This window comes from Thermobia domestica, chromosome 16 (assembly GCF_964235325.1).
Source record: "Thermobia domestica chromosome 16, izTheDome1.hap1.1, whole genome shotgun sequence".
NCBI classification, from domain to species: Eukaryota; Metazoa; Arthropoda; class Insecta; order Zygentoma; family Lepismatidae; genus Thermobia; species Thermobia domestica.
The window spans coordinates 36,201,977-36,229,207 of record NC_137469.1 but is presented as its reverse complement, the minus strand read 5'-3'; the positions used below and the strand labels follow the sequence as shown (position 1 = coordinate 36,229,207).

The 27,231-nt window shown below is 37.0% G+C and overlaps 1 protein-coding gene across 1 annotated transcript; it reads right to left on the bottom strand.

Annotated features, from left to right (window-relative positions):
* Positions 1-390: 390 nt before the first annotated feature.
* On the bottom strand, positions 391-27,231 carry LOC145673007 (tax1-binding protein 3 homolog). Its single transcript, XM_081742308.1, has 4 exons — positions 27,009-27,231; positions 15,739-15,867; positions 12,873-12,950; positions 391-5,405 (listed from the first exon to the last, which is right to left on the bottom strand). Exons 1-4 carry the CDS (start codon positions 27,063-27,065, stop codon positions 5,295-5,297), a joined length of 375 nt encoding a protein of 124 aa, XP_081598434.1. The 5' UTR covers positions 27,066-27,231; the 3' UTR covers positions 391-5,294.

The following is a 27,231-nucleotide window of genomic DNA, read 5'->3' as shown; positions in this document are numbered from 1 at the left end:
GTCCAAAATAACCAACAGAAGTGGATTTGATTCCCTTGTGCACTGAACTCGCCATATGAATCATATATTCATTAACAAAATGTTTTTACATCATAATTCCTCGACTCTCCATAATGTTTTTTGATATTTTTAAAGAAAGTATATCTTCAAACAGCATTATGGAAAACTACTACAATTTCACATTACGTAATTCGCAAGTTCTCATTGCACAGTGCTGTCTGTACTAGAATGCAACTAAATATCTGAAGTTGGTATATCACTTAAAATAATTGGTCATTTGTGTAATCCGTAACCAAACAGTTAACAGAGCAATGAAATCTCTGGATGTACAAGTTGCTAACCTGTTTCTCTATGCATACACAAAAGAAGACACAAGGAAATTAAACTCCATTCAAAAGTATAAAAAATTGCATTGTTTCAAAGTCAGAATCATAACTGTGATACAATGATGGCTTAATTGGATACAAAATAAAATTATATGCTACAAAATAAACATCTCAATCAAGTAACAACTTAAAGTAGCAGAGCGGACAGAGAATAAAACTGCCAACAATGCAAGGACACAGAGAATGACTACAATAAGTTTTAAGTTTATGAAATGACTACACCAAGAATTGAAAATCAATGACACATTTATGACAGGAATTTTGAAAGCTATTTTCCTTGAGTTAAAAACCACAGAATATGATAAACAGTAATGGAAAAATTAATAGCAACTTTACGTAATTTTATACATTTACAAGATTTAGTAAAAAGTTGCTATAACAAGTAAGCATAAACACACAATGAAATATACAACAATTTAAAGGAAATTTTATGCAGAATGCAAATTAAGTTACATAAGTTATATCTCCAACAATGGGTGATAAAGAAAAAATGTGATGTAACAAATTAGCCTTTTCGAATGTTCATTTCATGGCCGACCTAGTCTAGCTTATAGTGAAATTCGGGGTCGACTGTTTAATCACAACCCTCCCATTGTGCAGTGCCATTGTTCTGTCCATTCTCGTTGTGTAGGTGTTCAGAATTACATAGATGAAAGATTCAAGTTCTCAAACTGTAGTGGAACTACTTGTCAGGTTTGAAATTCAAATTTATAACCTAAAATATTCGTACTGAGTGCATTTTAAAAGAAAAGTCGTGCAATTAATTTACATTGGAGATAGAATAGGAAAAAGGTGTGACGCAACACCGACAAAAGCCAATAAATTTCGAACATTTAAGTAAGTGGCAAAATCAATATTGAAACTGTACGGATTATGAAAGTGCATAAAAGCACAGTAGGTAGACAGCTGGAAGCGGGCTGTATAAAAGTTTGCCGCATTGGCAGATGTGGTCGAAAAGTGAGATCCTCTCCTAGACAACAGCGTATTGCGGCAGTTGTGTGTTGTAGAAAGATCAGTCGCCACAAGATCTTCCAACGAGGAAATATCTGTTGTGAAAGTTTATTTAGGTACAGTGAGGGACAAGTTGAAATCCAATTATATATATATGCGTGTGCAGTGGGCCAAGTCTCGATGGACTAGTGAACAATGGCGGAAAGTCCTGTTCACTAATGAGACAAAAATCAACATTTATGGAAATGATTCATGTGCCAGTGTGTATCGCGTGTCTGGTAAAGCACCTAGTCCTACATGTACTGTTAAAAACCTCGGAATACCCTACAAGGGTGATGATTTGGGTTTTTTTTCTTCCAGTGGGGTCGATAGATTGAGATACCTTTAAGAGATTTGCTCACCGATGAACACTACAATTTTCAAGACTGTTCTGCCCCCTGGCAACATGGCAGAGTTAATGTTATATCACTTCCTTGGCCCGGTAATTCGCCAGACTTAAACTCTAATGAATATTTACGGCGTGATTTGAAAATTATGGTCTTGCAAGGACACCTACAAGAAATCAGTCTACTGAAGCAATAAACGACGTTTGGCAACATTGCTTTCAAGTAGAGACACTACAAAACTTAGTGAACTTCGTGGCAAAAGCGGTGCAATCTATCAAATCGCGTGGATATCGAGTTAGGTATTAGATCAATTCAAACCTAATTGTTACACAAACCTAAATTTACCTTCCGTTTACAATAACAGTCACATTTTGTAAAGTAGCACCCACTACTGCAGGTATAGGTAACTTCTGTAACTTAATTTGCATTCTGCATAAAACTTCCTTTAAACTGATGTATATTTAATTGTATGTTTATGCTTACTTACGTAGAAACTTCTCTTGTTTAACTTTGTAAACGCATAAAACTACATGGAGTTGCTATTAATTTTTCCATTACTGTACAATGAACACTGAGATCCATTAGACAAAGTGACATTTAAGAGAGTTTTAATCATTTTCTTAACTACGGAAATTGATCAGAGAAAAAATGGTTACGTATTAAAAATATGACTATATCTGAATAAGAGAGATCCGGTATTATTTAGCTATTCGGATCCAAATTTCGCATTTGTGGGAGATATATCCATTTATTTCATTAAAAGTGTTTCGCCTTTCGATATATTTGATTATTAGCTGCTGTTGAATCCAGTGTCCAATACAACAGCGTAGTTAAAAGCAAACCAACAAATCAAACGTGTATCCATGATACACGTTCCATATTTAGAAGCTTGTAAATCGTGTATAATACAGATATGAAATGTTATACGGTAAGCTTAGACTGCAGTTTATCGGGAACTTTTTAATTGGAAATAAGAGTATTGGAAAGCCAAGCAATGCGGTAACAAAGTATCTGTCCAATGCACACTTGACCACACGGAAGGGAGTTTCCGATGTCCAAATTGGGAGAAGGCTCAAATTTTAGAGACGATATTACTCAATCATTTTGAACAATTTCATTTCCTTCCCCTTTCAGAATTTAAAATCTTACAACCCTAACGCACTAACACAAACGTCATCATTTCCACATTGGGAACATAAAAACTGAAACTTATGTACTATATTAGTATTTGTAAGTTTGTTATACGAGTAGTAATTTCACAGTATTTTCAACATTGTGTATCTTCAGTAATGAAACGTGGTCGTAACCTTTATTTTATTTCTGATCAACCTTCGTATATTTAATGTATCTACGACTTTCCTCCAAGAACACTTAACAACATTCATATCAATTTTGAATTTGCTGAAGAAAATATTTTGATTAAAAATTTATCTTCAAAGTATTACATATTTTCCTCCCTTAAAAATAATACTTGATTCAATTTCCAGTTAATATTAATATTTCAAAGTTTATTAGATACACCGCCTGAAGAGTGGTACAAAATAGTATATTCGAAAGTTAAACTCAGGAAAATCTGCAGTTGCGAACTCATAGTAGTACCATAATGTTTATTTTAATGTATGTCAAACACATCACTTTAATGTTCATGTTTTAATTAAAAGTTACTTGGATACATTCATATGTTACTCCTGTTTTTGTAACTTTCACAGTATTGCCATACACACAGAATATGAACAGCAAATTTTTACGATATACACAATATTCATTTTTACTCAAAGATACAATGAAAATGACTATATAAAGACATCAACACACATTTATCATTACTATAAGTAATGTGACTTGGTATTTTGAATAAATCTGACAAATACTTACATCTTTCATTAGCTTAATTATCTATTTAGCTTGAAAAGAGTGAAAATACACATATGAAGGACAGTTATGTACTGAAATTACCCAGAAACTGGAACATGGCACGTAAATATGTAAATAATGCCAATATTTAACTTTTAATGCTATATGAGTTTTAAGAATAGTCAGATGAACAAATATAATACCGAGAAACGAAAAGAAATACGACTGGCTCGAAATTACTGGCCAAAAAAGGCCACAGAATAGCATTACGTCAATGTACAGAACATATACTCATCACTATGACTTAAAAATCACTTATGTCAGTGCTTTAATAACTTTTACTTTTTTATTATTATTTGTATTTTTTCTGCAGCAATAATCATGTCTGTTGTACTGTTTATGCTACGTATATTTAACTTCGATTTAAGCTTTATTGAAAAAAAAAAAGTTGTCTTACAGACGCTAAAAATTAATCAACTTTATTCCCACGTGCTTACTGCATTATTCAGCCTGGTCATTAATTGCAAGTATGATCAAAATCTTATGTTCCACATACAATAGATGAATGGATATTTAAAAAGTTATAGATCATTATATATCATCATTAATTTAGAACAGTTTCATGCAGACTAATTGACAATACAAAACCTCAACCATCAAACATGACCTTTCCTAATGTAATTAACTATCGATTGCTCTAATATTGCTGTACTATTGACAAACGCAATTTGAATCATAAATCCGTTGTGTGAAGTACAAAAGGGCCACTGATACCCTTTCTTAATGTTTCCTCATCTTCGTTTAAAAGTCCTGACTGTTACTCAAGTAACAAATATGATAGTTCTGACTGCATCAATTCATTCTAGCATTTGTCTGAGGTTAAAACCAGTAAACCTCAGTCAGAATAATCGGAACCTTCGACCACAACGCAAGCAAGGAACACAAACTACACCCAACTATGTCGCTATTTTAGTTTATAAATAAACAACAAAGAATAATTAAACTGGATTCACACTGATTTTTTAAACTTCTGACTTGCAATATACCAACAAAAATATAAAGGAAGTTGCCAAAGCTCAATTATTAAACTTTCCATATACTTCATTATACTTCATTTTTGTCTTCTATTATACAATAATTAGTATTTATTATAAAAATTCATTGGATGAACATATCTATAGGAAGAGTTTACATTGACACTGCCAGTAGGGAAGTATAATTAAATACATCGGTGAGCATATCTGCGTATAACAATATACGCAATGTACAGAACAAAATTAATCTTGGTCCCAGTTGACTGGATTCTCATTGCACCAGACTGAATTTGTGTCAAGGGTACATACATAGAATTTATATACCATTAACATGTGTTATAAAAAATAACAAAAAACACGATAGTTCTATTTCTATTTTGTTCATACTCGTATCATCAAATAAGGAAGATAGGAGGAGGATATAAAATCAGAAAACACCTTTCTGTAAACATAAAAATATTCCCAATAATCATTATGTACTGAGCTACATAAATATACAATCAGTATTGAAAGCATCATAATAAAAGCCTTAACACAGTCTCATAATTTGAACAGATATGAATTCCCAGCATCATTTGAAATCACAAATAAATTACGATAATTGCAATTAAAGCAGGTACGCAGCTATTTATACATTATCAAAATACATAATACCTAGTTGTATATTTGTATTTTTCCTTTTTTTATGTGGAAGTTACTCCTTTTCGAGCCACTAATAAATTCAATACTTGGTGTTTCTTTATGTAGTCCACAGCTTTTTTGTGTGTTACCATCGTAAAATCATATCCATTGCACTGTAAAAATAAATAATAAATATGAAAAGTCTCAGAACAATTTTATCGACATCAAAAATAAGCTAGCATTAAAGATAAACATGATCAAATTTTCACGGGACTTTTTCATACATAGTCCGGCAATTAGGAAAAGATACTGGGTCTGTATAGTAAATGAATAAAGTTGGGAAAATCAAACCGTTTCATAGCGGTATACCATTGGTATGATCCACGTTTCGTTGACATAAGAGAGAGATGTCATAAAGTTCCTTCAGTACAAGGATGGTCTTCCTCGTAAATTGACAAAAAAAGAGAGCGATATTGTAATTTGTACGCTCACTAGCCTCTCTCCTGTGTGTTCTACGCAGCAAGACATTGTCAGTCATGTTTTACTTGATTCTTCGTGTTATATTATTTTCAGTTTTGTCATTTACGTTTATCTAATTTATGCCTAGCCCCTCTTTATATAGTTGGTACGGCCCTTAAAAAATCAACTTGCAGCAGCTTCGAGATATAATTCAAGTAAGTCGTGCCAGTAGTGCTGCTGCACATGAACTTTCAAATCTGAAGAAACGTCTATCAAATCAGTAAAATGGAACCTCGGAGAGAAAGATAGCCAAAACTTCAGAAAACAGAAATCAAACTGAATAATATCCACAATTTTTATGATGGAGAAAATAGGGGAAAAAAGACAAGTTCAGAAATTTTGAAAGTACATTTCTGGAGAACATCATTTGTGTGTGTGTGTGTCATTACTCGCATTCAGACAGAAACATCTTTTAATGAACTGGTTCTTGACTATATTAGTGTATTATATTGGATAAATATAGAAGATTCATCAGTCTGTGTGTGTGATTTTAAACCTTTACCCCTGCTCACAAAATCGACCGATCCGAAATGATTCAAACAGCTAAGAAAGTCAAATGCCCTTAATATTGCGCCAAGTTCGCGTGTGTATGATGTGTGCATCATGGCTTTCAAGATAAACCGATTTTGTGAAAACTACCTCGTAGCACTCTTCCACGCCACGTTTTTTTGTTATGCAGATTCAAAAACAGTGCAGGAAAAATGGATGTACATTGCGGTCAACGACCATTAAGAACACTTAATCGACATATAAACACCATGACGTTCCACCATTTTGTTCACTCAGTAAGGAAAGTAAGAAACGACCATGTACCGCTGTGACTCCAGCTGTAGCTCGGAAGTTGTGCCGAATGGCCCTGCAGCAATTCTCCTACACATGTGATGGCAAGACGATTGCACATGGCACAGTCAACTGTGAACCGCAAACTACATGGCAAATTAAAGCTCCGGATGGTGTTCTAAAAGTCATGGACATGTCCTTACTGCGGCTCATCGGAGGGAAAGACCCACTGTAGGTGCCTCTATGAACGCCATCTATCCCAGGAAAGTGGAAGTTTGTTACCATTCTCGATGAAGCATGGATTTATCTATCAGATTGTGCAAAATTCGAGCCGTAACGTAAACCCTACGAGAAGCAAAAACCCATCATGATTTCATCTGTCAGTGCAAAGCAAGTTTCTTAAAGAAATTTCTGGTTGTCCCAGATTACTGCTTGGAAGGCAAGTTAACGATTCGGCAATGCCTAAAAACTACAAAATCAACTCCGAATTTTATCAGCAATATATGCTCACACCAATTTATACAGAAGGTCTGTCCCATTTGTGTGGAAATGCAAAAATCAAATCCGTGTGCATATGGATAAGGCCTTATCATATACATCCCGTTCTTCACAGAGATTTCTCCAACAGATTGCGCCAGATACTGGTATCCAGGCCATTTCCTTCCAGGACTTGCCAGTGAAGTCACCCGATGCCAGTGCCAAGGGTTTTTGTGGGATTGGCATTTTGAAAACAGCACTTGCACCTCGTCGTGTCGTCCAATGCTTATTATGGTTAAGTTGTTTGTTTTGACGTTGTTTCTGATTCGTGTAACAATTAAAATGCACGGTGATTTCACAACATTACGATAACAATCAAGATATTTATAATAATAAATATGACAAGTAATGAAAAGGATTTACAATAATTAGATGTTATTAATAGCATTAGGATTATTGAATCAGTAATCACGATGCGTAGTGAGTTCTAATTTTACAAAACCTCTACGGGTACGCAAAATGTCGTAATGTACAAACATTTTTAGGATCAAAAGCTCGCAAATAATGACAGCGTTGTCTGTTCTTCAACTAAGGAATGCAGCACGAAACGTGCACAGAGCCACCGTCTCTTTGTATCTTTCGTTATTGTTTGGCATACAGTCTCCTTATTCACCCCTCAGAATTGATATTATCTCAAGACTTCCATTTCGGCCATTGGAAATGATATCCCTAACTTTGTCGATCAGTATTCTGCTTAGATCTGGGCATTCATCACCTTGCATAGACTCCTTGCCAGTACTGAACCTAATATGCCATTCAAAAGCCGGCAAAGAGAAAAGGCAACTGTATCCATAAATCTTTTCAACACTTCAAATGTTTCCGCTGGAGCTTCCCGTAAGCGCGCACGAATTGATATTTTTCTTTGTTCCATTGTTGAAACGGTTACGAGATATCACAACACCAGTCTGTACCTAGTCAACCCACTGGCGACCGACCAAGCTGGAAATTTCAAGGTAACAAGCAAGATTAACCTCTATGAAAAATCTCCAAGCCAAAACTATTATGCCGAAAATCGCAGCATAAAAAATCAGTCTCATCTCCTAATTGCCCACTGTGTAGATGACTCGTTACTATTAGTGGGAGCTTGTGTGATTCGCATCCTACATTGAGCTATAAAAGACAAGTCTCGTACATTTCATGTGGTTCTTCGTGGGCAAATGGCAGGAAATATAGCTATCTGTACCATTTCCAGGGACGTACTTCCTCAGAAACCCGATTAGTGGTTCGGATTTCACTTTGAATACCAGGTCCCGTCTTGGTACTGAAGAGAGATTATAAGTGCTTAAAGACAAGTACAATTATTATACAGGTTGAGTTAAAAAAACACCCATTATAAAATGAAAGCGAGCTTCGATAGCCGGAATTGGTAATTGTAGGGATACGGTAGGCCAAGGCGAATCCTTTATGGTGCGTGTCAGGTGAACGGTCGCCATCTTGCTGTTCACTATTTTGAATGTCGCTCAAATAGTGTAAATGAGTAGGGAATCATGTGATATATCAAACTGGGCTAGAATTTCAAAAGAAACTCAATGGTGTAAACAGATTTGAAGTTATAATCAGATGAAACTCAAATTTTTCTCTTATTTCCAGGCGATGATCTATGCAATTAGCCAAAGCCGACCGCATCCAAATCGTCAAGAAGTGGGGTGTTGCCTGTGCTCTAGCTCGTGATTTCAATGAAAGACGTACTCAACATGCTCCAGTTTCGCATGTTGCAGTGGCACAGTTACTGACCACGCTCGAAGAGATAAGTACAGCCGAAGAGCTGTACCACGATCAGGTCTCACGAAGGCACAGCTACGACAGTGCTCGCATCGTTCGTTAATTTTCCACATCACAGCACACGTCGATTATCACTGGAATGCCACGTCAGCCGAATCTCTATTTACAGGGTGTTACAGATGTGTAAGTGGCATCTTTACAAACTGCAACTGCAGTAACATCTTTCTGAGGATGACCCAAACCGGAGAGTGCAATTTTGCGAGTGAGCCGTGGAATAATTGCAGTAACACACCAACTCTGCAATCCAAATTTTACACACCGATGAAGCATATTTTTATGTTACAGGGGAGGTACGCAAACAAAATCTACGATACTGATCTCCAGAAAATCCCAAGTAGACAGACTTATGTAAAATGGTTGGTGCAGGAACCTGAGCGACACGTATCAATGGTCCATTTATTATCCCTGGCATCTTAACTGCAAAGCGTTATGTGGATATGTTACAACTCCTTCTTTTCTCCGTGTCGGCCCCGGATGACAGATTTCCTTATTTTACCATGATGGGGCGCCACCCCATTATGGACTGCAATTTCGTCTGGATGAACAATTTCTTGGTCGACGTAGGCTAGTGGAATGGCCTCCCAGATCACCTAATTTATCATCAATTGGACTATTGCCCATATGGTGAAAATATTATGGATCCGATCATTTCGAGCAACGGATACAACATGCATGTGCACATATGACACCTCATACATTGCTCCGTGACTAAAACAAGTAAAATCTCAAATTGTCATTCACATAGAATAAAAAAGCTTGAGTCAAATGTTAGAAAAACTTTCGTGGAAGCTATCAATTTAAATTTCATTTTGCATTTCTAACCTGTACGTTACCCGCACACTTACTCAGGACACAGTGGATTTCCCAGCAGGAAAAATGGAACAACTTTAAGCTGCGAAGGGTAGTCTGCAGGGATCAGTAAAACCAAAACTTAACAGTTTGGCGAAAAACTCCGACTTCTTGGAAGTTGGAGATCCAACTAATGTGAAGGATCTGATGTTTGCCGTGAAAACAAAGTATGCTCCCTCGGTATCTGTAGACGTTGAACACTTATTTTCGCAGGCAAACCATGGAAGTTTGACATCTTCCAACATTGAGATTATGAATGTTTGCAAATTCAATTCATTTCCATTTTACTCTTCCAGCCTCCAAATAATTAATCGAAATTAAATTGTGATATTCAATAAATATTTCGACGTTCAATTAAAGACAGTTGTCATGTGATCAAATATCTAAGACTATAGAATCTGGTACGAAAAATTATTTGCGATAATTTTATAATAGCATTCTTCGAAATAAAACATTTTGAAAAAAAGTACACCTAATTTCATATAACTTTGTTTCCGTTTATTAGAAATATTTCATATGAGCATAATATTCAACAATATGATACTTTTGGTGTGCATTGCCACGTATTGCGCCATTACTATCGCAGAGGATTCCAAACTTCGCATGTTTGTGATACTCTAGTATCCTTAGTTTGTAACACTGAATAATGCAAGGAGCAGTCAAAAAGTTCCCGGAATTCTGTTGTAGCTCTTTACTACCAAAATATAAGTACACATTTATTTAATCGCCTTCAAAGTAGGCACCTACGGAGCATACATTTGTTCTACCGCTCCTTCGATTGATGGAAACACCAACGAAAGGCCTTTTTTAGTATCTTTCAAAGTTCAGCCGTCGCATTGGTTTTGATCTCTTCTACGCTGGCGAAACGAGAAAGGACCATTTTTAGCTTTGAGAAAAGACAAATATTCGATGGTGCTTAACTGTGTTTAAGGCTATCAAACTCTCTGAATCAGATATTCCCCAATTTGCACACGAACTTGATGTTTGCGCGTTGCTCGAAATTGCACCAGCTGATCACTACTCACTACTCCGTTTAGCTACACGATTCGTACACTGCATGTTAAGACGTGTTCACACTTGTTAAATTCAGAATTAGGCAACCCTAAGAACTGTACTATACAAGATTCATTGTGATTGCGTCACAAATGCCTAAACTACAACAGCATTCCGGGAATTTTTTGATTGACCCTCGTAAATATGAAATACGTAATAATCTGATGTAGAGCCATTTGGAAAAAAAAAAAAAAGAAAGAAAGAAAGAAAAAAGTGATTATGTATGATTGATCGGGTTTGAAAGGGCTGTATTATAACATATATTACACACACAATAACGAATGATCCATGGAAATATACAGAAATATCCGCTCCAAGTTTCATACATACTATTACAAATGTTAGATGTGGCTTCCTTTTGCCATACATCTCTGCTAATGCAATTGTCTCGTTCGCCCCCACACGCGCTCTAGTATCTCTCTACTAATGGCCTAAACGCACCTCTAATGCGATCTAGGAGCCCAGTCAAAGTTGTTGGCAGTGGAAGCACATACACCCAAAGAAAAAAATCACAAACTGTTAAATCAGATCTAGGAGACCATAGGAAAAGCACTAAGTCATCTTCAGCACATTGCTTAATCCAACGGCGTGGGATTTTTTTTTTTTTTTTTTTTTTAAATACAGACAACCAATGTCCTTAAACTGTCGATACTACCTCAGATTGCTTTTGTGGCCTGGCACTGTAGTTACAAACTGTCCATGGAACGCAGCCAGTACAGTAACAACGGAAAAGGATTTCTTATATTCCAAAACACAGAATGCTTTCTGCTGCATACATGCCATTTTGGAAAGTAGGCTTATACAGGGTGTCTACTGGAATACCAGAAAGTAAATTCATGACTTTTTCATGACTTTTCATGACCTTTTTGTTCAAATTTTCATGACCATGGCGATAAAAATTTACCATTAGTAATAATAAACCCCTACCATCAGTGGTGCATCGGAACTATGCGGGTTGCTAGTCTTAAATATCACTTATTGTGAATCTTAAAGAAAGAATCTAAAATTCTGCCGCGTTGTGCTCGAGCACAGAATAGCACTTACCTAAATACGGGCCTGCTCTTACCAATGAATCACTCTATACTGTATTTGAAGTTTTAATTCTGAGTATAATTATCCATCTAGCAGAAATTTGTCTGAAATTAAGCACTCAGAGAACTTCCCAAAGACAAAACAAATTATAAAAGAAATTAGTTTTAAAAAAATAGATCATCAAATTTAAAATCTGCAAACTCAAACGAATAATATTATTTGCATAAGTCTAAAGGCCCAAAAATACACAATTTACATTTCTTAGAAGTAAAGAAATAGCAGATCAGAAAGTTGGACAGTAAAAAGTTGTTACTATATTACAGAGACTAGAAGATGAAATGGGGAGCAGCTAGGAAGACAGTAAAGTACCAGTTAGCCAGCACTAACTGGTGGGGGAAATTCTCACAATTACTGACCTGATACAACTGTTTCAGTACATGCAGTATAAGGTATAAAAGTATGAAGTATAAAAATATACTCTGAGATTTCAGATTTTCATGACCAGTTGGGTAAATAAAGGACTTTTTCATGGCTTTCATGACCACTAAGCAAAATATATGACTTTTTCATGACTTTCATGATCAGTAGACACCCTGTTATACTGCCATTTCTGTCTACAAACTACGATCGTGAATATGAAAAATTAAACTTTTAAATGTGTTCTTTCGTTTCTTCATTAGCACAAACGCATTTTATTAATAGTTCTCGACATATTTTTTTCACTTTCAAACTCGATGGATCATTTATAATTACCCTGTATAACCTTATGTTAACAACTGTTAATTTGGTGCTACTGTAGTGCAGAGTATGTCAGATTGTCTCTGTACTGATATTTGCATCCTGAAAAATTTTAACGTTTTCATTCAATTACTTTAAAAGTTACAAGGTCGTTCGAAGATAAGGGTCCATCCTGTAAACCTATATATAACTACAAAATTTAATTTAATCGTAATTTTTTTTAAGGTATTAATCATTAACATAAACATGATAAAAATCAATACATTTCAAGCTTAGCCCTTTGTTTTTAAAACGGAAGAAAATAAGACTACTTTTATATGTAACCAAGAAAAAATGAAGAAATAACTCACTTGTAGAATTTTATCGTGCATTCGAAGACCGGATTTAGCAGCTGGACTACCTTCGTGGACTTCAGTTACGTAGATTCCCTAAGAAAAATAAAAACACAAATCACTTACTTTATTTTCCAACACTGTTATCACATTTGAAAATAATGCCCAGTCGTTTCCAAAACGTAAACTCTCTTTTATTTTAATTTATTTATTTTATTTATTTATTTATTTATTTTTTGTTGGATTGGTCTATTTTAACACAATTTTCTAAACTATTATATGATACAATGTGAAATTATTGATCGAAGTATTTCTTTATGCTTTAAAAAAAAAAAAAAAATCAAAGATAATATATACTGTACGCGATAGATTAACTCCGGTCTTAAGTAAAACTGGAATTGTGAACTTAGTACACGTACAAAATATGGTGTACAGATCATTGATTTTCAAGTTATTGACCATCGAATTTGGGCTTGAAATTAGCGAAATGAAGAAATTTCACTATATCCAATCGATTGTGAGTTTTGTCATTCGATTTTCACGAAATTTGATGATTCCAACAGTAATTTGTTGGTAAAATCACAGTAATATAAGCTTATATTACTAGTTCACATAATGAGAGATATTAACTTTTCGATTTCTCACGAAGAACGAGCTATTTCATAAAGTGACAAACGTCCACATGAACTACCTTAACTCCACTGAGTTTGTTCTTTCAACTTAATGATTGTTATAACTGGACCCATTGTACCTATGGCATTTACCATAGGTAATGCAAGATCAATTCAAAACCCGCTCCTGCTCCCTTCATTAGTTCTTCGATAGATACCGAAGTCCAAGAATTCAAATACCTAATTGCCCATATCTAATACTACATTATAACATAGATCACAACATAAAACATTGTTAACCAAGTAAATATAGAGTCTTATTGTATATAGGGTTACAATATTCTGAAATGCAAAAATGAGGACATACTCCTAATTCGTTATATAAACATTAACTTTCGACACACACTGGTTTTATTTTATTTTATTTTTTCTTCTTTAAGTTCGCTGTTAAAACATTAACAAAAATATATTGAAATATGAAAAATAATTAAACAAGAGTATAACGAATTGCTCACTACTACTGTTCGTATGTCAGCTGTTATAGCCAATATTTCGAATGCTTCATTCGGGTACTCATCATCAGAAATAAACACATACATAAGTCATTTATTACAATTAGATCTTCTTTACATGTTTAGTTGTATCAGCATAGTGGAAATTATAGAATATAAACTGTTGTTGTTTCCATCAATCCTAACATTTCCAAGTTTACGCATAGCTCAGTTATTGTAATAAATGGCTTAAGCTCATGTTTGTTCCAAGTGAAGCATTCAAAATGCTGGATGCATAACAATTACATCGGAATACACGGAGGATAATTCGTTACATTATAATGTCCTCCATATGTGTCATAAGTAATTAAATATGGGTTACTTACACAGCATAATACTGACTCTGTCATGTCTATATTTTTCAGTAGATCTGATTTTTAAAACAATTCCTTCTGTGAACACCAAACGTAACTTTTCATGTAAAATGTCTGAAATTGAACTGATAACACACTTAAAACTTACAAAATACGGACAAATTAGTGTTGCGAAAACTGTATGGGGACGGACATGTGAAATGTATAAATTCTGACATATAGTAACTTTAATTGTATTAAGACTCTATTTGTTATCGCGTAAGAACTACGAAGTGTAAGTTAAATTTAGACGATAGACTTGACAAGAACTGGTTGTACTATCAATAGTTTTATGCACAAATTTGATTTACTTGAACGTTAAATCTACTCAGCATCCAGTGAAAAGTTATAGTCGAAATAAACAAATCTATTCATTGAAGAAAACATGTATCTGCGGTATATGTCTCTCACGGAAGTGAAAATTAAATTGAGGTTTATTAACCACAAACACAAAAGAAAAGCTCAAAAACTACACTTATAAAGGACAACTTAATATCTATTTACGTCATCGCTGAAATACATTTTAGACTCACTACAATTACCTTCTAAATAATTATTCATAAGTGTTACAGAATGCATGAAATAATTAAGATAGAGAAAATCTTATCTTGTATGCAATAAATTAGCTAATTCCCTGGAAGCAAGGTAAAATTTTCTTCATTTTAGTTACTATTAGAATTACATGCTTTACCGCGAATCCTTGACTTGATTAATAATGGATTAGGATTTAGGATTTTAGATTTCTGGGCTTTCGGCATCTAAGGCCATTTAGCCCGTCACGTTTTGAGGGATGACGTCCCTCGGCGAGCACATTATCCGGGGAAAGGTAAGGAAGGAGGCGGTCTGGGACCAATAAGTTAGGTACCACCCCGGCATTTGCCTAGTGTGAATGAGGACAATCCAGGAAAACCTCATTCAGGATGGCTGACCTGAAAAATCGTTGTACACGTTTTCGACCGAGTGGTCCTACCGGGAATCGAACCCGGGACCGCTCGAACCGAAGGCGAGAGCGTTAGCGACTACGCTACGCGGAGTCACGGATGAGTAATGGAATTCCCCTCGTCCGAATAAAATTCTAAGTATGAACCTATTACGAGATCCCTTTGAGTATCTGCTTGAAAACTTAATTCTAAATAGGTAACTATCTATTTTCCATATATTAAAAGACCCAGTTAACTTCTGGTACATTTCTCAATCATAACATCACAAACTACGTGTCCAAATACTAAAAAATTGTAATTTTTATCAATTTTGATTGTATTGCATTGTAAGGAAAAATGGATTACCATTGTTGTTGTATAAATGGATTACCAACGGAAAACACCTATTTTTAAAATTTTATAATGCATTACTAATACGTGTAACTTACATAATCAGTGTAGCCTTGCGGGCTCTTCCTATAGTCTTGGTCTATTCCACCGCCAATCTTAAAACCGCATTTTAAAACTTCTCTTCCTTCTGAGTCTAAGCCTGGTTCTTTGCGCAATGTTATGGGAATCTGTAACACAAAATAAATAACTTCAATTTCTTGCACGCATTTCATAACGAAAAAAAAAAATAAATAAATAAAAATATATTTATATATAACCAAGGGCAAAAAACATACTATGCAATATCAATACAAAATAAATATTATAATCAAAATGTGATAGAACCGATCATTCACAGTTCGTTGCCAGATATTTCTTTCGCAGAAATGACATATACAGATAATAGACAGAAGTGGAAACACTTCCGGAAGTAGGAACTTCGTACAATAATATGATGTTAGACAACCTTTAGAACAGTTTGAATTGTGGATAAATTAATCTGAAACCACTACTCATGCAGCATAGCCTCTAGTTCGGATAGAGATGATGGTGGTGAAAATACTACTTTTTCTTTTTAATCAATCAGTCGTCGAAGTTAGGTTTCACTAGGCAAAATGAGATTTTAATACATTCCGTACGTACATTTAAAGCCGTATTCGTACCAAAATTATAATTTAAGCATTCGTGTTCTTTTGTACGAATCAGGCTAAATATGGAGATTTCATTTCACTCCTACTGCTTATAGATCCAATCCATCATCCATTTTACAGGAACTTGAGAACATCAAAAAGTGTACATTTTGTTGATCCACGAGCTACTCTTATTGATTATGCTGATTACGAAGATGCAGATTAACACAGTGGTAACGATGTTATTCTCTTATGATAGCATCTTTACAGTGTTTCATATACCACTGAGTGATTTTTAACACGAAAGACAATATTAGAAACAAAATTATTTTTGTTGTAAGAAAGTTTTGTATTACTCTCCTTTCATATTATAATAATAATTTTGTGGACCAGAAAATTGTTTAGTTTCATGTCAAATCCACTAGTAAAACCTTCTTTGTGTATGTAAAAAAAAATCTTAACAATAAAGTTTGTTCGTAGTGCGACATGCAGCCTAACTTAATTAAAATATTTGAATCCTAATAGGCAAAAGGTGATAAGTCGAAGTACGCTTAAAAAAAAAATCTATCTATTAAAATGCTACAATAGCAATGAAGAGCGACTGAGCTCCAACCTATAACTTTAGCTTTCAAACCTTTGATTTACGCTTATCTGTGATTTTACATTTATAACAAAGACAAATATTTTTTAAAAGGTGTTCTTTAAATACATTTCCTAAAGAGATTTTTTTTTCACAAAGTTTATCCTTTTAAATTATTGTTCAAAGCCTTTGCATTTTAATAAGCCTTCTCCGAAATAAATGCAAATGAATTGTGCTGCCATCTCTGGAGTTTTTTAAACTATACGTTTCTGGACGTTTATATGTTTGCGGCAAATCCCTTCGACAGTGAGATCCCGGAAACTACAGACTCTAGAAAGATAAGGTTTTCACTGATCGATTGCAAATTTCGCGTAGATTGTCCAGTTCTGATTGAATATTTAAAAAACATGGCCAATATTACTTTACTACATTTTTACGGGTGCAGTGGAACTGTTAATTTTTTTTTTTTAAATAAAGCATATCCTACGAATTATACATTCCAACATCACATTATTGTATACAGGGGTTGCATATCGCTCAGGCGTTTATTTCATAATCAAATTATAATGAAAAACGATGGATAACCATTTTTCCACTTTATTCTTTGGAGCGTTTTGTTCAATTAATACCATATATCACTGACATTATAATTAATTGTGTATGTAATGTAATTGTTTATTACATACTGCATGCAAGAAGAAAGAAAACACTTATCATACATGAATTAAAAACTCCAACCGGAAATAGGTTCAAATCTTTAAACGGTGAAAGATATTAAAAAAGTAATCGAAAAAAATCTCCCCTTTTACGGTATATCTTGCTGATTTTTATCCAGACGTCTTTCATTTGTGTCTGTAAAGCGATATGTATAGATATGAGGAATAACAAAGAGATTCATGCTCATATGTAAATGATGCGCTGTATAGAGAACGTAGGTTCAGCTAGTAAGTAAATAAAAATATTTATCTGGAAGACAAAATAGCAAAATATGCGTGTTAAATGCCAAACTTCTGTTCACTTAATTGGCACACATGTGGGAGAAATATTTCTGTCCCAAAAATTCAACAAAACTTTAAATCTTTCTCCGGAAACCAGTAATGGTTGCAGATAATATCCCGATACCTTTTCACCATAACACATTACTAAATAAATTTCACAGATATGTGGATCCTTTAACTTTTATGGTTACGGTCATGAGTTAAAATACTTCTGACACTTCACTTCGTTTACTATGACTAGTGGCTACCTTATAGCCGAATCCGTGCTTAACACGTTACTTTAATTAATGCATTTCTACGTAAATACGCATTTCACAGATAAGAGTACAACACACGCTACTTCGATTACTTACACACTGGTAAATTATTAACCATTACAAATTTGTTCCCTAAATTTTACAAATGTGTGGATCCAAATAGTAAATCTGCACTCAAACTGAACCATCTTTCCCTCTCTAAATATTTATGATAGTGTATTGCCTATAGAAGGGTCCAGCCGAGCAGATTTACTTTTGACACACGGCTCGAAATAATTGTTGAGAAATTATAATTCTTTCAATATTTTTCTTCTCATTGGCTCCTAAATAATTTGCGCTGGGCGATATGAAAACATTTCACCTGGCATAGATAAAATTGAAGGAGGTTCAAATTATCGAAAAGTTACAATGCTTTTACGGATTTACGTATATATACGGCGTCCCGGATGTATGACATAAAAACTACAATGCCAGCGTAGGGAATAGCTGCGTCAGCGGCGGAGAGTATACACATAAATAAGGATAGAGGAAAAACGGTCCAAAAAAAAAAAAACGCATGGCTTGTGCTGCACAGCGGGTTAACTGCTGTATCGCCGGACTAATTTTACAAAATTTACCAGATGAATTGGAGGATTTATTTAGTGTGTGAGGAAGAGTGAATGAAAGTAAGGGGGAAGGTTCTAGAACACAGGTCCCCCATATAGGTTAATAGCTAGGTTGGTTTCTTTCTGTAATAAAGTTTAATATTTAATTCACATAGTATTGCCGAGCGAGCGTTAGCGAGTGAAGGTGGGTTAGAGCTTCGCAGGGCACAATGTTTTCTGTCTTTATTACAGCGAAATGGGACCTGTTGAATGTGGAAGCGGAAGGAACTATCTGGCGGCGGGGTACACTTGTTATGATTTATGGAAAAGGCAGTGTGCAAATGGTACGTACATGACAGGACTGTCATATCGGGTTCGACTTTTATCGAAAGAATGTCAGTTGATGAAATTGTGTGAAAGACATGGTCTAATATACAGGCTAACAGTTTATCGTGTGTGGAAACCAGTGTTGGGCAAAATCAATTGAAATCAATTGCAATTGATCAATCAATTGAAAGTAATTGCTCTGAAAATCAATTGCAATTGATTTCAATTGCAATTGATTTCAATTTGTAATTGACAATTAATTTCAATTGCAATTGAATTCAATCATAAAATTTGCAATTAAATTTTCGTCAATTGTTAATTGTTAATTGGTCACCAGGCAATTGAAACTTTTAATTGTCAATTGCAAAGGGTGCAATTGAAACATTTAATTGTTAATTGCAATTGACAATTGAAACTTGTAATTATTAATTGTAATTGTTAATTGCAATTGAAATCAGCAATTAAAACTGAAGATAAGAAGATGTGTGTGTATTGTGTTGTCCACTTGTTACTGTTTCACATATTTCAAATAAGGTACTTATAAGAAATGCTGGATACCTACCATCCCTTCCCCCCCCCCCTAGGAAGAAAGCCAGGAAACTAAGTATTTTTTAAAATATATTATGTTTATGGTTCTATCCCCCTCGAAAGAACTCTATATGCCCGTCATGCATACAATAGGAATGGGCACCAGCGAGTTCGAGCGAGTTTTCTTTAAAACTCGACTCGACTCGAAGCAGACATCTTTGAGCTCGACTTGAGATCTCGGCTCGAAAAATTTCCCCCAACTCGACTCGAATTCGGATCGAGTTTCCAGTCGAGTCGAGCCAATTCGAGCTAAATCCTTTGTGTAGTTCCAAGTACTACTATCTTCAAGTATCCTACACAGACAATATAATAATCAATGATACTACTACTACTACTATAATTAATTATCATTATAACACCGTGTACCTGCATAAACATGGAATATAGGCGGTTTGTATCGGAATACTAAAAATTAGTTGACTGTCGATCTCGGTCGTCAAGAAATCTTCAGGAGGCAAGGACATCGGTCACGAGGTTCTTGGTTTGAGTTCAGGAGGAGCAAGTATTCGGGCTCGAGCCAAAAATTGTTAGAAGTTATGGGACTCCAGCCAAACATGTTCAAAACTGCTCGACTCGGGTTTAGGGTTGTCAACAGCTCAAGCGGCTCGCTCACAGCTTATTCACTTATCGAGCCGAACCGAGAAGTGAGCCGAGCCAACAGCTCATCCAACCGAGCCAGCTCCAGCCGATGGCTCACACGAGCCGAGCCGAATTGAGCTGATTGCTTACCCCAACCGAGCCAGTTCGAGCCATCGGCTCAGTTGAGCTGACTCGAACCCAGCCTATGGACTCGTTTCAACGGAGCTGGTTCGAGCCATTGGCTCCAATCGAGCCGAGCCGATGACTCGTTTTTACCGAGCCGGTTCAAGCCATTGGCTCAATTGAGCCCAGTCGATGGGTAATCCCAACCAAGCCAGCTCAAGCTGTACGCTCAGTTGAACCAAGCCGAGTCGGTTGACATCACTATTCCGGTTGGGCTTCTACTTTGGCTAAAAAATTGGACCGTGCAGTTCTCAGCCTTGATGGTAAGAACTACAAAAAATAAGAAATCTTTAGTTTTACGTCTCACGCTTATGCCGGATAGGCTAAAGGAGACGGTGATGATAGGAAATGAATGAAATGAAGAAAGTGGTAGGAACGGGAGAACCCCGAGAAAATCCACGAGCACGGTATTTGTCCACCACAAAGTACAAACCGCGAGCTGGGATCGAACCAGGGACCTCAAGCATCGGAGGTGAACGCTCTACCACTGACCCACCGCGCCAACTGGTAAGAACTACAGTATATTGGTGCTCACGGCGTCATTAACTTGTTCCGCCACCAACGAATTTCAAGGTACTTTGTTTTGCATTTTTTGTGCGTGTTTTGTGTCGCTTTATGCCTATTCCCACATTTTGTGCATTACCGGAAGTGGGTCAAAATGGGCCTACAAATATGGCGGAACAAGTTATTGCTCTTCTGCCACCAATGAATTTCGAGATTGTTTCCTTCACATCGTTTTGTGCCGTTTTGTGCGTCTACTTCCGTTTTGTACGTCGTGGGAAGTGGGTTAAAATGAGTCCCCAAGGTGGGACGAAAACGATCAAGAGTTCCGCCACTATTAAATCTCGAGGTCGTTAATTTCACATCGCGTACCCTTTTGTACGTCTATTTCGACGTTTTGTGCGTCACTGGAAGACGGTCAAAATGGGTCTCGAAGGTGGGACGAAAATGACCCACTGCTCCGCCACTAAAGAATTTCGATATCCTTCGTTTTGCATCGACTAGTGGATTTTCGTGCCGTTTCGTGCCCTTATTTCCACGTTTCGTGCGTCACCGGAAGTGGGTCAAAATGGGCTTCCAAGATGGGACGAAAATGACACACTGTTCCGCCACTATCGAATTTCGAGGTCGTTAATTTCACATCGCGTACCCTTTTGTACGTCTATTTCGACGTTTTGTGCGTCACTGGAAGACGGTCAAAATGGGCCTCGAAGGTGGGACGAAAATGACCCACTGCTCCGCCACTAAAGAATTTCGATATCCTTCGTTTTGCATCGACTAGTGGATTTTCGTGCCGTTTCGTGCCCTTATTTCCACGTTTAGTGCGTCACCGGAAGTGGCTCAAAATGGGCTTGCAAGATGGGACGAAAATGACCGAGAATTCCGCCACTATTAAATCTCGAGGTCGTTAATTTCACATCGCGTACCCTTTTGTCCGTCTCTTTCGATGTTTTGTGCGTCACTGGAAGACGGTCAAAATGGGCCTCGAAGGTGGGACGAAAATGACCCACTGCTCCGCCACTACCGAATTTCGATATCCTTCCTTTCGCATCGACTACTGAATTTTCGTGCTGTTTCGTGCCCCCATTTCCACGTTTCGTGCGTCACCAGAAATGGGTCAAAATGGGCTTCCAAGGTAGGACGAAAATGACACACTGTTCCGCCACTATCGAATTTCGAGGTCGTTAATTTCACATCGTGTACCCTTTTATGCGCCTATTTCGACGTTTTGTACGTCATTGGAAGATGGTCAAAATGGGCCTCGAAGGTGGGATGAAAATGACCAAGAGTTCCGCCACTACTGAATTTCGATATCCTTCCTTTTGCATCGACTAGTGGATTTTCGTGCCGTTTCGTGCCCTTATTTCCACGTTTTGTGCGTCACCGTAAGTGGGTCAAAATGGGCTTCCAAGATGGGACGAAAATGACCAAGAGTTCCGCTACTATCGAATTTCGAGGTCGTTAATTTCACATTGCATACCCTTTTGTGCGCGTATTTCGACGTTTTGTGCGTCACTGGAAGACGGTCAAAATGGGCCTCGAAGGTGGGACGAAAATGACCCACTGCTCCGCCACTATACCTAACGAATTTCATGGTCCTTCCTTTCGCGTCGAGTAGCGAATGTTTCGTGCCGTTTCGTGCTCTTATTTTCATTTTTTGCGCGTCACCAGAAGTGTGTGAAAATGGACGTCCAAAGTGTGACCAAAATGACCCATTGTTCCGACACTATCGAATTTCTAGGTCGTTTCTTTCGCATCGTTTAGTGATTATTTTTTAAAAAGTTTTCTGTGCCTACTTCCTCGTCTTGTGCGTCACCGGAAGTGAGTTAAACGGGCCTTTAAAGTGGGAGTTAAATGGCTCACTATTCCGCCACTATCGAATTTCGGGGTTGGTTCTTTCGCATCGTTTAGTGTGTATTTTGTACCGTTCTGTTCGCCTACTTCCACCTTTTGAGCATCACCAAAAATGCGTCAAAATGGTCCATCAATGTGTGAGAAAATAGAGCCATTGTTCCGCCACTATCGAATTTGGGGGGTCGTTTCTTTTGCATCGTATAGTACCTGCTTTGTACCGTTTTGTGCTCCTATTTCTACTTTAGTGCTTCTATTTCCACTTTAGTACGACAACAAAAATGGGTCAAAATGGCCTACAAGTATAGCGGAATAACTTAATGCTGTTCCGTCACCATCAAATGAGGTCGTTTCCTTCACACTTTTTATACATAATTTGTGTCGCTTTGTGCATCAGTGGAAGAGGGTCAAAATGGGCCTTGAAAGTGGAATGAATATGTCTTTCTCTGCCATATTTGTAGGTCACCTTTGACCCACTTTCGTTGGCCTACAAAACGTGAAAGTATGCGCAGAAATGGTATAAATATGCACTAAACAATGCGAAAAAAGCTACCTTGAAATTCGATACTGGTGGGAGAGTGGATCAGTTTTCTTCCCACATTGAATGCCCATTTTGACCCACTACCATTGATTCACAAAACGTGGAAATAGGCTTACAAAACGGTAGAAAACACGCACAAGACGATGTGAAGGAAACGACCTCGAAATCGTTCCTGACGGAACAGCATTAAATTGTTCCGCCATATTTGTAGGAAAGCATTGACCCATTTCCGATGATTTGGGGTCCCGGGTTCGATCCCAGACCCCGCCAAGTGAACTTTGTGGTGGACAAACACCGTGTGCGTGGGTTTTCTCGGAGTTCTCCCGTTTCCTCCCACTTTCTTCATTCTACCATTTCATTCATTTCTCATAATCACCGTCTCCTTTAGCATAACCGGCATAACCGTGGGACGTAAAACTCAAAGATTTCATTTCATTTCCATTTCCGGTGACGCAGAAAACGAGGAAATAGGCGCACAAAACGACACAAAAATGGAAATTTTGCTTAATTACATGGAAATTTTAAGTTTGTAAGCTTAATTATATGGAAAATTTTATACATTTTTCCTTCACGTTGGTCTACTTTACGTTGATTTGGGACTTGTATTCATTTTTCCACTGAAAAATATGTATAATTCAACAAGTTGATTTGATTTTGAATTGCTTTTGGGGTTTAACGTCCCGGTCAGCAGCGAGGCTATATGAGACATGGACCTACTGATTAACGTGGAATCCGAACCACATGAGCTCCCGCCGGGAATCGAACCCGGGTTTCCCACGCCAAAGGCGCGTACGCTAACCGCTTAGCCACGGAGGAGCTCTATGATTCAACAAGGAAATATTTATTAGTTATAATTATAATAATTATCTATATAATTGAATTCATTGTAATTTGGTCCATAACAAACACTTTACCATTTCGTACTAGCTGTTATGCCCGTTCTTCGCACGGATCAGATAAAATATCAATGTAAACAAACTGAACAACGGGAGAACAATTAAGAAACATTTCTAACATTGGATATATTTTGTGTGAATATATATCCAACAACGTACATGTGTTTTCATTGGGAAGGCCGATGGGGCTGAATTTGAACGTAAACACTATCGGGGGTGTCACTATACGTCTGAGCAACCCCGATAAATATGGATTCGACACAAATTCTACTACTTTTACATGTCCCGGTGAACGCCCCCTCAGACCCCCTTGGTTCGTATTGTAAAACAATCTCCTCTGGCCCCCACCAACCTCCAACTAATACCACGAAAACTATGAATGTGACACTAACATCTGCCATTTTCTACTACCTTTTACATATGCCGGTAAAAATCCCTATAATCCTCTGGTTCCAATTTTGAAAAAAACAATGCCTCTGGTCCGCAGCCGATGGGGGCTGTATTTGGAAGTCAACGCCTGTGGAAGTATCACCATTCATCTCAGCGACAGCGAAAACTATGGATTTGACACTAATATCGGTCACTTTCCATTAGTTTTACATGTCTCGCAATTCCCCACCCCCGGTGACTCCTGGCCCGCATACAATGGTGGCTAAATTTGAAAATCATCGCTAATGAAAGTATCACCATTGATCTCAGCCACCGCGAAAACTACGGATTTGACATCGGTCATTGTGGATTATTTTTACATGTCTCGTGATCCCCTTAATAATGCCCCCGTTTCTTATCTGATGGGGGCTAAATGTGAAAGTAAACGCGGTCTTGAGTTTCACCAATGAGCTCAGCTACCCCGAAAACTATGAATTTGACATTAATATCGGTCATTTTCGATTATTTTTTTACATGTCTCGGAATTCCCCCCTCTGGTGACCCAAGGCTCGCATACAACGGTGGATGAATTTGAAAGTCATCGCTAATGGTAGTGTCACCATAGATTGTCACCGAAAACTATGGATTTCACACTAATATCGGTCATTTTGGATTACTTATACGTTTCGGTATCCCACCCCCATTGACCCACGGCCCGTAGCAGAATACGGTGAATTTGGAAGTTAATGCGATCGGAGTTTCACCATTGATCTCAGCGACCGCGAAAACTATGAAATCGACACTGATATCGGTCATTTTCTACTACTTTTACATGTCCCGGTAAACGCCCCCCTGAGACCCCCTGGTTCGAATTTTTTCGAAAAAGCTTTGCCTTGGTGTGGGACCTGGACCAAGGTATCTTTGACCAAAATTTGGTAACTCTCGGTCGACTTGTCTGGTCCCCAGGCCGGTCCCGGTAAACGTCTCCTGGAGACCCCATAGTAAGGAATTAAAAAAACTCATCCACAGGCCGCACAAAGATAGACACACAGACACACGAACAAACTATTTTATTTATATTAGAAAGGTCAGATCCGCCGTTATTGTATTAGTGCGATGCTTGAGCGATTGATCGTAGAAATTCAAACTCCGATGAGTGATAATTTTATAGGCTTGTTTTATTACAAGTTTAAACTCTTTAGTCAGTAGAGAAGAGGGCGTGAATCATGGGTCAGAGTTGATGACAATGGGTTTTGGCGGGTCTGTGGGTCACAGTGGGTAAGAGTGATTTATGGTGGGTGGTGGGTCAGAGTGGGTCACGGTGGGTCGTGGGTCACGACGGGTGGTGAGTCAATTGGTCGTGGCTAAAGTTTTCATTGCCCCACGCCCTCTCTGAACTACAGTGTTGAAAATTAATCAGTGAAAATCAATTGCAATTGATCAATCAATTGAAAGTAATTGCTGTGGAAATCAATTGCAATTGAATCAATTGGCAATTAATTTCAATTGCAATTGAATTACAGAATTCAATTGCAATTACTTTCCACTGCAATTACTTTCAATCAATTGATCAATTGCAATTGATTCTCCTTTTTTAATGGCCAACTGCAATTAACAATTAACCATTACTTATTTCAATTGTTAATTGCAATTAACAATTAAATTTACAGATTAATTGTTAATTGTTAATTCAATTGAAATTTGCCCAACACTGGTGGAAACGACCTGACACTACAGAAAATAAAGAACATCTAACCAAATCTAATTTAATACATTTTGGTACTTTTTTTGGATGGTATTTACTATCTCCCCCAAAGCTGTGCAACATATAAGCCATGCATTTTGACATATAAAGCGTTTTTTCACTATCCTCGTATATGCGTATACCCACCGCCTCTATCGCGCCTGTTCCCTAATGAACCAATCGCTTGCTAACGCTAGGGCTCCCTGCTGGTCTCTTGCTCTGACTTGGCTAGATAGCATTCGTATTTTTTTAGTGGCCACTTACCAAGTTGGTTCGGGTTTTATGCACGAGTTTTTAGCAATACTTTCGCACTGTATTTGAGAACAACACTCACTACCAAGTGACTCAGGGTCACAACCTAGTATTTCTGGGGAGAAACTAAATATTTTTTTTTTTCTCGATTTTCGTGTGGTCCGGCGATACAGCAGTAATGCCTTGGGATCTGTTCTTACTTAGTATGCCATTATTTAAGATGAAAAAAGCTCCACCCGTATATGGAGTTATCACATTACATTTCAGGAAAAAGAGAGAATTCAATGTCTACCAATAAACAATGTTTTTAAGTAACAAAATGTGATTTTCATTTTCTTAGACCAAAAAATAATTTGGTTAAACCTGTAACACATAAAAAACTGTGCACCTCTGCTTTTAACTGATACACCCACTTTGCTACAAATTCACTATTGGCACAATTTTACTTACGCTTAAGCATTCCATGGCTGTACCGGCCTGATGTTGAAATGCCATCTTCGCACACATGACATGCCAATATTATTACCCTGTAAAAGTTTAAAGAACTATTTCACTCCATATTAGAAGACTTGTCTGACATAAATTTTTCTCATGGGAAACTATCACCATGCCTCTGCTCTCTTTCCTGCGAGCTTCCGGTTTCTGTTCTACCTGTCAGTGATGCAAGTCAATG